The 16,254-nt window shown below is 37.5% G+C and overlaps 1 protein-coding gene across 8 annotated transcripts in view; it reads left to right on the forward strand.

The window, feature by feature from the left end:
• Nucleotides 1-16,254, forward strand: part of LOC116444168 (complement C1q tumor necrosis factor-related protein 7) — a 100,748-nt gene that overhangs the window by 78,955 nt on the left and 5,539 nt on the right. For 4 of the 8 annotated variants that reach the window (XM_032109315.1, XM_032109317.1, XM_032109319.1 and 1 more), the window contains 12 exons: nucleotides 1,455-1,546; nucleotides 2,819-2,833; nucleotides 3,273-3,440; nucleotides 4,798-4,903; nucleotides 6,270-6,379; nucleotides 6,499-6,595; nucleotides 7,852-7,950; nucleotides 10,516-10,692; nucleotides 11,476-11,496; nucleotides 12,583-12,786; nucleotides 14,233-14,322; nucleotides 15,119-15,232. In XM_032109315.1, coding sequence (XP_031965206.1) covers nucleotides 1,455-1,546; nucleotides 2,819-2,833; nucleotides 3,273-3,440; nucleotides 4,798-4,903; nucleotides 6,270-6,379; nucleotides 6,499-6,595; nucleotides 7,852-7,950; nucleotides 10,516-10,692; nucleotides 11,476-11,496; nucleotides 12,583-12,786; nucleotides 14,233-14,322; nucleotides 15,119-15,232 — 1,293 coding nt within the window. The remainder of the gene's footprint in view (nucleotides 1-1,454; nucleotides 1,547-2,818; nucleotides 2,834-3,272; nucleotides 3,441-4,797; nucleotides 4,904-6,269; nucleotides 6,380-6,498; nucleotides 6,596-7,851; nucleotides 7,951-10,515; nucleotides 10,693-11,475; nucleotides 11,497-12,582; nucleotides 12,787-14,232; nucleotides 14,323-15,118; nucleotides 15,233-16,254) is intronic. The other 4 variants (XM_032109312.1, XM_032109321.1, XM_032109313.1 and 1 more) reach the window with 2 other exon arrangements.

Here is a 16,254-nt window from a genome sequence, read left to right on the forward strand (position 1 = left end):
TGCTAAGAACTTAATTATCTCCATGAAAGCAGCCTGAATCACTTCTAAAAATCATTTAATGTAATACACAGTGTCTTGTCCTGCAGCCTGAGGCAGAGGGCATATTTTCCATCACATTTACCTTCATTGTGGTATTAGAGTAACATCTTCCCCTTACATTGATTTAATTTATTCTTCTAGTTTTCATTACATTAAGATGATATTCTCTTTAATCCTTAGGGAAAAAGAAGGAAAACATTCATCATCTAACCAAGAAAAGTTTGCAATTTCAGATTGGCAGAGTAGCAAGTGCAAAACATGGCTACCAGTTTCTTACCAGTTGTGTAAATATCAAAAAATGTATCAAATTCTAGCCTGCCAGCAAAACATGAAGTATGATGATAAGGTTGAATTAAAGTAGGACAAAACAAATTGTTGGTTAGAAAGAATACTTCATGAAAGAACCATAGAGAAAAAAATGTTTAAATCTTCCAGGCAAGTGCCAAAGTCCAGATTCAGTATGATAGTATAAAAAAATTATTTTTGACAAAGCTGTCATATCTTTGTCAGCCCCGTATGTTTGGCATGGCATTGAACATATGGGTTTTGTAGCACACTGAGTAGTAGTGAAGTAGTACAGAATAGCATACATTATAGTACCTTTGTTTGCCTCTTTTCATAGATTAAATACAAGTAGCCTTTTTAAAACAGCTTTTCACTTTTATAAATTGTCAGATGGGCTAGAAAAATAGATTGCTCATATCAGAACTGAAATTCAGTTCACTCTGAAATGTGATCTTTGTATGTGTATCGCTTCTGATGTTGTACTAGCACAGAGTATAAAGGCATTACTAGCATTAGTGGTAGGAAAAAAGGACAAAGGCAATATTCTTTCAGTCTGCTTCCACACAGTTGTTGGGAGAAGAGGGAAGACTTTCATCTTTGTGCTTCGCTCTACGACCTCAGCAAAGAAATGAAAGGAACTAAGAATTTTAAACATTTATTTGGAATCACAGTATTTGTAATACAGGCTTCATCAGTTCTGTAGTCCAGAGAATTTCTTTGATCCACATAACCGGTACCATATAGATTTCTCTACAACCTTTTTTGCAACTTCATTTAGATACTGAAAAGAGATGTCTGTTAGTGTCATTTATTGTTGTAATTGTTTCTGATGGTAGGTTATAAGCAGATGAAGACATAATTTTTTGATTGTATGTTTTCATATATTCGTCTATGAATCTAGCCAGTATGTTTCTAGAGAAGCATTATATTGGTAAAATGAGCTGCTTTTACATTCTAAAGAAATGGCTGGTGGGAAGGAATTTTTTCTTCAACTGTGACCCTCTTAGAATTGGGAAAAATGAAGAATTTGTATGTGGATGTTCTGTTTGTGTTTAACAGACAGAATGCAAATATTGGCAGTGGTTTGGATTAGAAATGCACTTTTGTCTCTTCTCCCTCCCCATTCACAGGTTCGAGAATCAGTAATCAACCGTTTCCTCATAGCAAAACACCATTTCATTCTCTCTGACCTTGTCAATGAAGAGGAGATTCCAAGCCTGGGGTAAGAGAGCTATCCTTATTTTTTGCAAATAAAAAAATTAATGTAAAACCACCAGCTTTTTTTATTTCTCTTTTGCAGAGTGTGTTGATGTGACAAACTGATGTGATTTTGTGTTTAGTATAATAGATAAACTTCCAATCACTCTGTATACCTGTGCCAGTACAATGTATTGATAAACAAAGTGTGTAAAAACTTTTTTAAGAAAAAGTCTGCTTTTGACAGAAATAAAGTGACAGTGTGTAAATAAGATTTAACAGGATATAATGCATTTCTGATGAGCTGATCATTGTCCAGCTGGTGCCAGATTGAATGTTTCCAACTATCAGGCAAGTGTCAGAGTTAGTATCATTAGTACTGGTTCTGTAGGTGATGCCTACTTACAGCCAGTGCCTATACCCTGCAAATAATGTGCAGTAGAGTTTTAACTGTCATTTTCTTTATTTTACTTCCCATGTACTTCTGATGCTGAATGTTGTCATATGCTGTTTATGTTTAAAAAAGATACCGAGTTTGGAAATTACTGCTTTTTTCTTCTAAGATTATTGTTTCATTTGTTACTTGAGCACTTTCTTTGGATTTTTGTTTCAAATCCCATACCTGTCGATTTTCACATGTATCAGTCATCACAACATAGATGACTCTGCTCACTTAAAATCTGTGTAAGTAAACAAGTTGTGCAAGTTATTTTTTTCTTTCGTGTAGAAGTTGCTTCTGTTCACTATAAACAAAGCACCCTTGTAATACAGTCGAAGTGTTTTTCAGCCAGCTGTATAAATCTAAACAGTCCCATCTGCTGGAGATACAGAGACTTGCTCTCTTACAAAAGACTTCATGCTTAGTTTTAGTTGATGTTTTCACATCACAGTAGAGAAAAATCTGAACAGGACTACAATTAGCTTTTTGTTTAAAATAAGATGCTTCATTTGTATTTTCTCATCATGAATCCTAATTCGTATTGGATTCTATTTGCAAAGTTTTATGGTTACTGACTTCCAAATAAACAGTGGTTTGTTTAATATTTACTTAGTGAGATATTTCAGTAACTCGTGATTTTGTGTTATTTTAAAAGTAATTACTGAGGGGGATTTATTATATATAAGGAAGAAATGCCATCGACTATCAGGTTTTAAATGTGATTTTTGAATGTCTGCAGTTGATATCAATGATGTAAACATTACACACATCTGCATAAACAAAACATACATCTTCATTTTCTTGTTTTCCTATTTGTTTTCTTTTTTCCTTTGGTTCTGCTTTGCCTTGGGTTATAAGTTCTGAGGGTCCCGGGTATGTTGTGGTATATTGATTCTGCTTCCTTTCTGTAGCCTCTTGTTCAGTGTACATAGCTGTGTAGTTAGATGCTTTGCCTCTTCTGTACAGAGGTTATCATAATCTCCTAGATCCCTTGTTTACAGCACTGTAGTTTAGATCTGTCTTGAAGCTGTGTAATTGTCTTGTTTGCATCTTACACAGTTTTGGGGAAAGAACACCCAAAATAGCCGAACTTTTTTGCACATTGAAGTTATAATTCCTGAAATATAAGACAGAACTGGATTGTGCAGTGCTAAACAATTGCAACATTTTGACATTTCAGAAAGTTTTGTTTGGCACTAGCAGGAGCAAATATTTCCTTTTTATGTTAGTGCATAATTTTCATGTGTCACGGTAACACTAGAATGCTGGATTCTATGCAAAACTGACTAAATATCTGGTTTATGATTATTAGTATTTTGGGACTCAGCCTCTTTAAACTGGCAGAGCCAAAACGACCGTTAAGGCCAAGAAGAAAAGAAAGGAAGAAGGTCACAGCACAGAATTTATCAGATGGAGACATCAAACTGTTAGTGAACATCATTAGAGCCTATGATATTCCAGTGAGAAAACCAGTGATGAGGTATGTTTAAATGCTTGTTTCCAGTACAGATTCATTTTCTGTCTTCTGCTGTTTTGAGGATGGATGAAGGAACGGATGTTGCAATGCAGCCATGTGTGTTGTTTTGATTCTCATAAAAAAACATACGTATATACATTTATCTTTTTATTAATGATGATAAAGAACTGATATTTTGTGAGTTTGTAGATTAATATAATAGTTTTTCAGTAGCTGTGAAATTCAAGACATGTTTTACCAGAAACTGTCTGAAAGATAAGTTACAGCTTTGACAGCATTGTAACCCTGGTAATATCAGATGAATTATACCTTCAGCTAGCCTCTTGATAAAACTCAGGGAAATTTTATTTCATAGTATCTTAATTAAATACCAAAACCAAATATTAAAAAATCCAGTTCTTCATTGTGGGATACTGTATTTTCCTCCTGAGTGTAGCATGTTGGTCTTCTTCTTGATGAACTATTTAAGTTAATAGTCCGAGCCTAATGTGGCTCTAATTTTAAAGGTGGCCTTTCCATTCAGGCACATTAAGACAATGCCTGCACTGCATGATGGTGGGTCATGTAGAGACACTGAACAGTCTGTTTCAGTTCCAGAAGCAATTATTAGTGCAGTGTTCTCTCTCTCTCCCCTCAAATGAATACACCTTGCATTTAATTCAGAGGTATTTCCAAGCTGGCCAGTTACAGAATTTAGCATCATCAGCTGTTCTATCTCTTACTGTATTACAGGTTCTGTTGCTCCTGTTAATAAGTTGATACTGAGAAAAGCAATTCACTGACAGGAAAAAGAAGATTAAAAATTCAAGCTGCTTCTACATGAATAGTTACTCTTTTATAGTCTGTAATGTGATGTTACCACAAAAAAAGTTATGTGGATGTACTATAAAAATAAATGTTTTAACATTTATTTTCTTTTACTTCACACATGGGTCGACAAAACTGTAGTATTCATATGGATTCTTTTTTGCCATAGAGGCTGTGCCTGAATACCATGAGATCTACACTGTTCACAAATTCTGCAGGGATTCAGCTACTTGAACTTAAAAACCTGTAGCTCAAAGAGATTGTGTGGGGTAGGCAAAAAAAAGTCTGCAGTTGATAAGCTCTTCAGAAAAGAGAGCCTCTGGGCACAAAGTACTCTTCTGCAACGAGGCTTGCAAGAAGTATATACTCGGTAGCCCTTTCTGGCATTTTATTTGTGTTATTTGATCAAATAAATATCTTCCAAAGCTTAAAATTGTAACAAAACCATCGGGAGTATTTCCAGAATTCTGTATGGCTATTAGAGAATGTGAGGGATTCATATTTGGTAATGAATTTTCTGTCTTCCCTGGTTGTTGTCTGTTTCCTCTTGCAGCAAACTTCAACAGCCATCGAAATCTTCAAGGTCCTTTAACGAGATGTTTGCAGCCTCTCCGTCAGCTCAAAGCCCACCTAATAGCCCAGACTGGGCATTCAACCAGGTATATTACAAAATGGACATTTTCTGTGAAGCTGTGAGCATTCCTCTTTTCCACAGACAGTAGCATTCACCCTCAGAAACATACCTTATTGGCAAGGTTGCCTTGCCCACTCCTTGATCTCCAAAAAGAGAGTAAAGCTGCAAAAGGTTCAGAGAAGGTGATATCAGATACATGGAACAGCTACTGCCCAGTGAAAAATAGTGGGGCTTTCAGCCAGAACACCCGTAACTGCAAGTGGAGGAGAAGGAATATGGTAGAAAGTCACAAAATCACAAATCATGTAGACACTGGATAGGGATTGACTACTTCCTGGCACTACAAGTACAAATGTGAGTGATGGGCAAAGGAAGCTGGTAGGAGTTAGATTCAAAACCAAGCTTCAAAAGAAGGTTGTGGTTCTTCATTCAGCAGCTGGTTGGTGCCCAGAGAACTTGCTTACATGTATTGCGGATGAAAGAGGTTTGTTTGTGCTGAAGTGGGTATTAAACAAGTATTTGGAAGAGTGATCCATTGGGAGTTACTTAATAGAAAAATCATTACAAACTTAGAAAAGTCTTTCATCTGAAAATGTTTGAGGTCTGGGAGAGTAATAGGAGAAAATATCATCTATGCTTGCTCAGTTCTTCTGTATATGTTGGCTGCTGGCTGTTTTCACTTTGGGTCCAGTACACTCGTAGTCTAAACCAGCACAGCCATTCTTATGGCTGACACTAAAACTACAATTGCTTGCTATTTAGAACTAAATTCAGCATCCTTCTGAATGAAGATGAAAGACCTTCAGGGTTTTTTCCTCATTTTCTTATGATTTTCCTTCAAAATTACAGCTTTTTGAAATGTAGAAAAGGTTCTGGCATATGCATTTGAATGTTAATGAAGGCATTTTTAATCACATTAGGGGTTTGTTTTGTCTAAATGAAGTTGCTTATCTGGCATAGGAGCCAGTTTCAGGGACAGCCAGGATTGTAGCTGTAGGCTTCTTGGATTACAGATAAGAGGATACGAGTGCGCTTTTTTCCACTGGTGGCTGGATCACATGTTCTGTTTCAGTTACTTTCCTTGATTAGATAGCCTGTGGCTTTTTCATTCTCAGGAGAAAATGTGGTTTTGTCAGTGCATATAAATACGTCAAGTATTCTGAGTACACATAAACTTTTGGAAATGGTAGTGTATAAAATATTTTTAAAAGCTTCATAAATGCTTAGAAGCCCATGAAATGCAATATTTAAGGTGTATAAAGTTATATCTGGGCTGGACCAGCCTGATCACCAGAAATTATATTTTTCTAAATACATTAAATGTGTAATTTAATGTGCTCTTATGAATTTCCACAGAGGTCTGTTTCCTTTGTTTCGATACCTGTTTATAGGTTTTGGTCCGTCCTTTTGTAGAAGTTTCTTTTCAGCGAACAGTCTGCCGGACAACAACAGCAGAAGGTCCAAGCCCCAGCTGGAATGAGGAACTTGAGCTTCCATTTAGGTATGGCAAAATGAAACCAAATTATTTCTGATTAATAATAACTTAATTTGAGCATGCAAATTTATCCACATTTTCCTGTACTGTTCAAATCACTTTTTTGATTTCTTTAACCTCTTCAGAGCTCCTGATGGTGACTACAGCACCCACAGTTTGCAGTCGGTAAAAGACGAAGTCTTCATTAATGTTTTTGATGAAGTACTTCATGATGCTGTAGAGGTGAGTTCATAATTGAAGGACACTGTACATTACAGAATATTGTGAGCTTTTTGAAGTTGACAGAACAAGACTTTTCCATGTAATAACTTTCCCCCTCTTGTCCTTCTCTCTTCTCTCTTTTATCATTCCTTATGATTTTACATCTAGTCAATACTGCAAGGTTGTAGAGGGAGAAATTTTTACAGTGCTAACCTTTGTACAAATTCAGCTTGTACCACGTAAAATGCTGCTAGAGTTGAACACATGTATGTAGTATGCTTTACTGATACTTAATGGAATTGGCGATCCTAAAATTGAGAGGCATCATGAATTGTAATCTGAATTCTGTTCTTAACCTTAATCAGAACTTTTTACTTCATTCCATATGAGTGATCCAGTTCTTGTATTTTTTACTAACTATTTTGTTACACTTTGTCTCATCTTGTTTTACAAGCTCTTTGGTGAAATAATAAAAAAACCCCAAACCATCTATTGGTTGTATGCATTAATTGATTCGAATGAGACAAAAATTGCAAGTACTAGTAACAAGAAATTTTTGTAAGCTCTCAGTGTGGGCATAACTCGTTCCCCTGTTGAATCCAATCAAAGCTTTCCTAGTCAATTCAGCATATACAAAAATAGCAGCACTCAAAAATCTTGAAAACATAACCCAAAAATAAATAATGCACACACTTCACTGAGAACAGAATTCTGTCCTCAAAACTGAAATGATACTTGATGAAGCAGAAGGAAGAAAGCTACACTCTTGAAATTTGGATGTCATTCTAGAGATTTTTTTCTTAAAATAAGTTCTGGGCTGATCATACAAGATTTGGAAATCTCTGATAGGCAGTACACATGAAAACAGTTTTTCCATTTCACAGGGTTTAGTTAGATTTTCATACCATTTTAACTTCAAAAAGCTTTACTAAATACAGGTAAAATAGTGCATTAGAAGACCAGAGCTTCATTTACTTTGTCTGAGAAGACTCTTGTGGACTCCTTGTCAGACTTCTTAAGTTCTCTATCACAGGTTATAGAGGACTTGAACCCTCAAGTGCAAGCACATTGTATCATGGACTGTGATGTGCTTATGTTTTCAGCATCTGGTGTGCCTGAAAGGTGTGCAGAATAATTCTGCTGCACTAATAATGGAACTGATACTTACAGAAAATTTTTAATACAGAATTTTTATTAATGCCTTGATTAAATTGTTGATTGAATTAAAGGAAGTGAAGCTGTCTTACAAAGTGTGATGTTGGGCAACTTTTTAATAGGATGATCGTGAAAGAGGAAGTGAAATCCACACTCGTATTGAGAGACACTGGCTGGGATGTGTTAAGATTCCATTTGCTACCATATATTTTCAAGCAAGGGTAAGTGATTTTACTTGAAGTAAAATACAGAACTGAGAATGGAAAAGGGCTGGAAATGGAATGTCAGATTTAATTATATTCTTTGTAATTGTTAGTTTATTTTTATGGAATTGTTTGAAGAGGTCTTTGAAACCACTGGGATTTTTTGGACAGATTTGGTGAGTATTTGCCAGTAAGTTCAAGGTTTTGAAGGGAGAAGGGATAAACAAAATGTACTCAACAGTGACAGTGCAGCCTGGCTTCCTTCAGTAGCAAGGTTAAAAGCACAGATTTTTAAGACGCAGTGGCTTTTGAGGTCTCTAGTACTGCACAACTCTGATAGATGAACTAGGAATAGAATCACCTAGGTAGGTGAGGAAATCTGACCAAACATTTTTTTCCACACTTCTCATGAATCACCAGATTTTCACCTTTGCCTCTCCCAATCCCTTCTTTCTTCTATTTTTAGAACTTTTAAAGGGAAGCTTTCTTCAAGAAATAGCAACAGTTAGTCATGGGAGTAATAGTAAAACATGCACTTCTTCACAGAGGAAAGACTTTTTTTGTCCAGCTGCTCATCCTGGACTTAGTATAAGGAAACTAATTCTTTCCATTGATAGTCCTATTCCATTGTAATAGTGCTGTGGGACTTCTTCTGCGTGGCAGGTGCTTTTATGTGTAGATCAAATCATCTTCTCACAAAAGTCAGAATCTTCATGAAGTAAGAAACTGAGACATCAGTTGCATTCCTAACAACACATTCATTTGCTCTTTTCTGGCTGTATGGGGCACTTCTCAGAACCTTAAGGACTTCAAGAGCCTCCCAGATTGTTTGGGTGGAGGGTAAATCTAGAGGAGTCTCATTTAATTTAAGTGCAGTGCTTGGTGATCAAAGTGGTTTTCTTGGGCTGTCTGCAAGGCGTAACAGAAAGTAATTGTCGTGGGATTCAGGAAAGCATGGGATTCTTTTCATTGCTGAGGAATTTTGGACAGTGTATGTCTAACCAGGCTTAGTCCACTTGTTTCTGCTAGATCATTAATAATATGCTCTCTTCAGCTTGGGAGGTTAATCAGTTAATTTATCTCTTTGAGGGTTGTGGTTCCCCATATAATGAAGCTTACACTGATTTTAAAGAAGGTGTAAGTAGTAAGGTCTGACCTTCTTTTCATGAGTCCTTGGCCATCCTGTGCAGACAATGTCACGTAATGTGACCACCATTGCTATAGGTCAACAAACAAGAAACAACAAGATCCGGTGCTCATTTTTAGGGAATTGTTCCATGTTGAATGAATGAAATTCACCTGAGAAGTGTGAGATTTAATGGGCAGACTTAACATTTTAACAGACTGCTTACCAATACGTATTGAAGGACACAACCACCATCCACAATCCATCTCTAAGGATTTCCCATACTGATGTCAGCCTCTGTTCTTCATACTTCTTCTTGGTCTTTCTGTTGTAGAACCAGAGTAGCTCCAGAATTCCTGTCAGATACATTTCTGACTCCTTTGAGGAGGTGTTGGAGTTTGTGATTGCCTAAGCATAGTGTGAGTGCTTGTATAGATCTTTCCAGCAGTAGAGATTCTTTGCACTTGAACAGGATTTCATATGGAATTTGAAAAAGCCTGATCAGCACAGTGGTTGTATCAAGGTGCATCTAGCAATTAAATTTCAGTAGCAAATGAAGCATTTTATCATCCTGTTCTAATATACTGCAGCAGAAATTTTGAGTGATATATTTAGTTTTCTCCTCATCAAAACTTAATTTTGTTCTTAAATGTTTGATGAGCCATGCCAGTGAGTCATCTGTTCATTTTCCACATCCAATGAAGATACCCTTTCTGGTGGCAGTTGCCTTAACTGTGTCTGAATCAGGAGCTTAATTTTTTTCTCCTAAAACTGGGTACCTTCACTGTTGAAACCTGCCCAAGCAAGTGTGCAGCCTGCCATCTCTTGTCTCACCCAGCCCTTCAGAAAGACCTTATTCTCTGTTTGTGGTGGCAGGGGGAGCTGCAAAGGGCTGGTGAGTCTGTCAGGGTACTTCCGTGGGGAAGCTGGAAAAATGGGCCCAGTTCCAGTTCCACCCAAGAAGCATCAGTAGGTTCTGCATGGAAGGGGGTTCCATCACTGAGATGCTGGAAATCATTCCCATGTCACTCATAGGCAAAGACCCCTTGGTCTGCTCCTGCCTTGAGAAGCACAGTCCTGCAACCCATATTTTGCCAATTTTTCATTTTTCCAGGTAAATAGAGCTATGTAGAGTTTGCTGTTTGAAAGAAAAATAGTGAAAGGCTGGCACTCTTTTCTTTCTCTGTGAACTAGTGTATATGATTTCCATTTTATTGAATACTAGTGTTCATAATATGCAAGAGAGGCTGAAATCAAGTTGTGATTAATATATTTAACAATATGATATCTCGTGTTTTCCCCACAGTTAATCAACATAAATATCATATTCTCTCATTTTATTATTTTGTAGCTTAAAATAACAATCAAAAGAAGAAAATATGTGGACACAAGTAGCAAATTTATGTGAGAGGGAACTTCTGCTTTTAATGAGAAATATTTCTCTATATCTATTGTAGATTGATGGTACATTTAAGGTCAATATTCCTCCAGTCCTCCTTGGCTACAGCAAAGAAAAGAACCTGGGAATGGAGAGAGGTTATGATTCTGTGCAAAATCTGAGCGAGGGCTCATATATAACACTGTTTATTACCACTGAACCACAGCTCATCCCCGGAGAGTCTGTCAGAGAGAAGGTAACTAATCAGTAATTCATCATACTCTTGCTCATTGTTTCCAGTGGTGCAGTTCTTGAGATGCATATTAATAGGTCTCCTTAGAGTACCAAAGCAGATGAATGCAAGTACAGGACCTTCATACAAATTCGGAGTGGTTTATTTCAGATTTTTTATCTCAGTTCAATTTAATTAGATGCACCATTAAGTGAGATGTGCACTTAATGCATGAGAAATAACTTTGCTCAGTATCTAATTTTAGTCTTAAGAGAAAGCAAATTTGCATTCATATCTGTGAGCAGGTAGTTTTTCCCTGTACTTTTGTAAACAGCAAAGCATTCATGTGAGTATTTGTGAACAGTGAACAAAAAGGAGATGGCAGGTGCAAAGAGTATTTTCTTGCTTCTGTGTTTATACTGTTCAAATGAGCATTTATTATTTATGGCTTCACGCATGCCTCCAGATCTTGAAGATAATTTTTAAACAGCAGCTGCTATTTTTTTCAGTTTCATTAGTAAACCAGAAGTGCCATAGACTAACAACAATAGTTGTTACAATTCTTTGCTGCAGCTCTCCAGATGCAACACATGCACTTATTATAGAAAGCGCTTGCCGTAAAATGAAAATAACTAACTAAATAATTTGCCATCCTTTCTTCCTATTCCTGGCCTGCAGAGAATTTGAAATGCTTGTGTAGTGTTTTAGGATGCTAAGCATAATTTTACTTTAATTTTATTACATCTTTTTTGTTTCTTTACTTATTTTTCCTCTCTTTTCTGCTGTCCTTCCTGAACCTCTATATAGATGAATGAAATGCTTAAGAAGGTACAATATTAACAAATCAGTTGAGATATTCGTGTTGTTCCCAGGTTAAGATTTAGCTTGGGGTTGTGCCATTCAGCAACCTTTTTGCAGTTTGTGTTACTTGACCGTGACATAGTAATTGTTTATTTGCCAGTAATACTTGCAGTAAATTGCTGTATTTAAATTTATAATGTGCCAGAGGCTGTACTTTTCTGCTGTTAATTGTGGTTGAGAAGAATCACCACTGTGTGCCTTCTCTGCTATCTTGGTGGTCTAGCTGCAGGCCAGTGCCCAGCTGTTCCTCCTCAGGTTAGTTTGAGAAGAGTAACAAATGACAAAAGTGGCTTATTTTAAACAAAAATATTATGAAGGATGAACTTTAATTGTCTGCACCACTAGAAGTATACAAGGAATTCTAAGTAGATAATTTTGACCAATCCTAATACCTTTAAAAGATGACATCTTTTAAAGGTAACATGACAAAATAATTGTCATTGTTATATAATTAATATGTGCTTTTGAGTCCTACACTTGCTTCTGGAAAATCTCATTTAAAAAATGTGGAAATTTTAGACACTTCTGAATTAAAAGGATTCATCTGAAAATCACTTGAACCTTCTCTGCAAATATTTTGGCATTAAGCAGAGTTGTTGCAGTATTATTTATATAATAATCACTGGGATTTTATGCATGATGTCAATTGTGGTTTTAATGGAGTGCTATGGGAATAGCACATACGATTAGTACCTAACCATAATTGTTTCCTTTTGACTTAGTATGTGGTGTTACATCCTTATCCCCACAGTGTTACTTGGCCATAACTTTCACTGCATTTTTCAGTGCTTTAATAAAGCCAGCTTATACATATAGATCATTATGGGCACTCATAAGTAAATGCAAATTACGTGATTTTCCATTGCCTTGACCTTTCTTACATGTCTGTAAGTAAAACTTTTTACTACAAGGCAAGTTAAAAATGCTATTAGGAAAGAATTTAACACTCTTTTTATTGTCCTCTAAGTGGTGAAATATGGCCAAATATAGTAAAGGCTTAAGTCCAAACTATAAATAAAACCGCTTTTGTATAAATTCTACTGTCTTTTGAAGTTTGATACCCAAGAAGATGAGAAACTGCTCCAGGCAGCAGAAAAATATGAAGCTGAATGTACATCAAAGTTTCCAACCCGCCAGTGCCTAACAACTGTAATTGACCTTGATGGGAAAACAGTTTTTATTACCAGATATATCAAACCTCTGAATCCACCACAGGAGCTTCTTGATGCCATCCCAAATAGATCTCAAACAGCAGCAGTAAGTACTGAGAAAAGCTTGTAAAGTCTCTGGGATACAGCTTTCAAGATGTTTGTTTGTTTGCCTGTGCATGTGCACATAAGCAAATCCCAGCTTTGTGTCTCTCCTGTACAGCTACACCTTTTGCAAAGGAAAAACTACAGTACAAAATAAAGTAGAGTGACTATGTGTAATACACGGTAAATCCAACTGTAATGATACTGTAAAATATTATTTGTCTTCTCAGGGGAAAAAAGTAAATATATTAATGAGTATTGTCCTTTAAAAGACAAAGAATTATGCCAAACCTCAATGGCAGTAAATCATATCAGTCTTTGATACAAGTTCTAAAATGAGCTAATGTTACGATCCAGTTTAAACCCAGAAAAGCAAAGAAAGCTAAGTCTCTGTGCATAAACCGGAAAGAACTTAGAAGGTTCAAAATATTCCCAGAAATGAGATTAAAACCAAACGAGGTTAGATGTTGATGCCAAAAAATGGATGTATTTTATTTAATAGTAAAAGAGGCAAAGAGAAGGGAAGAGAAAAGAAAGAGAGAAAGAAATGGAAGAAAGAAGTGTGCGTGGGGGGTGGGGGAACAGGGAGAGGTGACAGGGGTTAGGTGGAAGCATCCAAGGGTCCCAACGACGTCTCGTTGCTCCCCTCCATCTGCTCTGCTGGGGTGAGGGTCCCCCGTCGCTGCCGTGGCCACACCACCACAGGCTCGGCCACGCCGCCACACGCCAGCACACCACACGCCAAAGAGTGCAGAATCCCGTGGATTAATGTACGCTTTGGGCCAGGTGGGAACACCCACGTGCCTCCTCTTGCAGGGGCTGGCTTGACACTGTCCCTTGCAACACTGAGGGTCTGTTGCATCATCTCTGGTGCTCTGGTGCAGCGTCTGGGGACCCCTTTGAGGGGGGCCCCTGTGATGGGCCATGTCACCCCCTTCTGCTGTGGATAAGCTTCCCCCCCCAGTGAGGACCCCTCAGCTGGGCTCCCCTGCACAGGGGAGGATGGGCAGTCACTGCACCTCTGACCACAGGCTTTTCCCAGATACCCAAAGCCTCTCCTCCTCCCACCCTTTGGTGGAGGGTCTGTGTGAGCCTGGCAGCTGATAGCCCTGGGGCTGTGGTCTCCACCTTGGAGGTGTTAAGCCTGTGCTTTGTGAATGTCCCCAGCCCCTGTTACTTTATCTTATCTTCATCAGTGAGCAGTGTAAGGCCTCAGTCAGGGTGTGGTAGTCTTCTTTGCAGCTTTTGTAATACAGTTTTAAAAGTCCTTTAAGAAAATGTTTAAGTCATAAAATATAATATTTCAGTCTCTGACAGCTAACTGCTACTGTAATGAGGTTATTCAGTGTTTTGTTATTGAGTGGAAACAGCAGTATTCTTCACATCTAGTATAATAACACCAGAATATTATGAATTAAAGGATGACTTGCTCTGTTTTGTTTTCTTGCAGGAACTGGTGGCTCGATATGTTGCTTTGATTCCTTTTTTGCCAGATAGTGTGTCATTTGCTGGAATTTGTGATTTATGGAGTACATCAGATGTAAGCAACGCATTAAACAGAAGTTCTTTATCCTCTTGAATGTGATGTAGCATCCTAGTGGCCACTGTTTTTGGGGGGAGGTTGTAGTAGATTAGCTCTTGAGGTCCCTTCAGACCTAAATTATTCTGTGATTCTGTTATTGTGAGGACTATTTTTCTTTGAGACATTTATTTCAAAGAATAAGGACCAAAGCGTGAAAAAAGTTGCTCATTCTGATCTGAGCCAAAAATTTTATCTTTGATAGGTTGAAAGTAGCTAAGAATACCTTAGGGCTTTAAAGCATCTCCCGTTTTTTCCGTTATAAACCAGTCCGTAATGTCATAGTCATGTGCAAGTGAAGGGATGCTGACTGATGGAGACTTTACAACTAGACTTAAAATGGATCATTGTCATTCCAAGGAACTGCAAAAAAGACATTGCATGTAGTGTCAGCAATAATGGGATATTTAGCCTTCTCTGTCACATAAATCCTGTCATTTAGAGAATAACGGCAGACATTGTTGATCACAGTTGAAGTTTTTATCATCTCAGAACTTTCCTGAAAAATTGTCTTTCTAAAAAAGACAAAGACCCTGGTTCTTGTAATAAAATCTCAGGTCTCATGGGTTCTCACACCATTAACTCTTCATCCTGTGTGTTGAAGCAGTGACCAATAAACAGTAAAGATCAGTTGCAAAGATCTGAGAGGACTCCTTGCTTCAGATGTGTTAAGAAACATTATCAAATGTTGTAAGTTGGTAACTGCTTAGAAAGACCTTTTTTTTTTTTTTTTTTTTTTTCTTAATACCTCAATTAGCAATTTCTTTATCTTCTGGCGGGAGATGAGGAAGAACACGCCGTGCTCTTGTGTAATTATTTTCTTGGTATGGGGAAAAAAGCCTGGCTTATCATTGGAAATGCTATTCCTGAGGTAAGAAGATTCTTTCATTTGGCGTAAGTATTAACTTTTATTCTGTGAAGTCTTTGGCCCCCAGCAATGGATAGTTGTTTATTGCTGGGATGTTTTTCCAGGATATTATCTAAACATTGGTGCTGAGAACTGATTTTTTTAGAGAAACAAATAAAAAATTGAAAGTATATTTTAGTATATGTCTGGGTTTTTTCCTGGACTTCTGTTTCCATGCTTAAACTCGTAGTAGTTGTCATCATAATATACCAAATATCTGTAACCCTTGATTTGATTTTGGCTTGTATAAATGGTGCATCCAGGACAAATTGATGGAGACAGTCCCTTCATAGTGGCTCAGTCATGGATACAAGGACTGTGACAGAGTTTGTGTGGGATTTGGTACAGGTTCAGAGATTATAGGAGAGGGCTAGGGGCAGGCCAGAGATTGTTAATGGTCACACACATATGCTGATTCTCTCTCTGGCTGATGGCAGAGCTGCAGCAATAGCAAAGATAGATTGGTTCAGGCTGGACAAGTCCCTCTCCCTCTGCCCACTGTAATGCAGGCAGTGTCTGCTCTGCCTTGGGCTGCTGGGAGCCACTGTGGCAGCAGTTTGTCTCAGACTGGCCCAGAACTGAAACACTGAGGTTGTTTTGCCCCTTGGGAGATGCCTTTGTTCTCAGGGAAGCACTCAGATTTCCAAGTAACCAATACTGCTCTTTTCAAAAAGGTGGTAACTGTTTACAATGCAAATTTCTATGTACATGTGAAAGTTTTGCTGCAGAGAATTTTGGTAAAAATTTCTGTCCAGGCTGGTTTTTTAAGCACATTCTGAGATACTGCAGTGACAGGAACAGGTACTCAGATACATTCCTTCCCCTCAAAGTCTGATGGAGATGCTAGTCATTAATAAAGCATTTTGTAAGGAGGGGATTTATTCCAGGTATTTCAAGATACCTTAACAATATAGGAGTTGACAAGAACATGGAAGAGCAGTTTAGGGATTCCTGGCAGAGAATGTAGAGAGCTGGGAAATTCCTTA

The sequence above is a fragment of the Corvus moneduloides genome, chromosome 5 (assembly GCF_009650955.1).
Source record: "Corvus moneduloides isolate bCorMon1 chromosome 5, bCorMon1.pri, whole genome shotgun sequence".
NCBI classification, from domain to species: domain Eukaryota; kingdom Metazoa; phylum Chordata; class Aves; order Passeriformes; family Corvidae; genus Corvus; species Corvus moneduloides.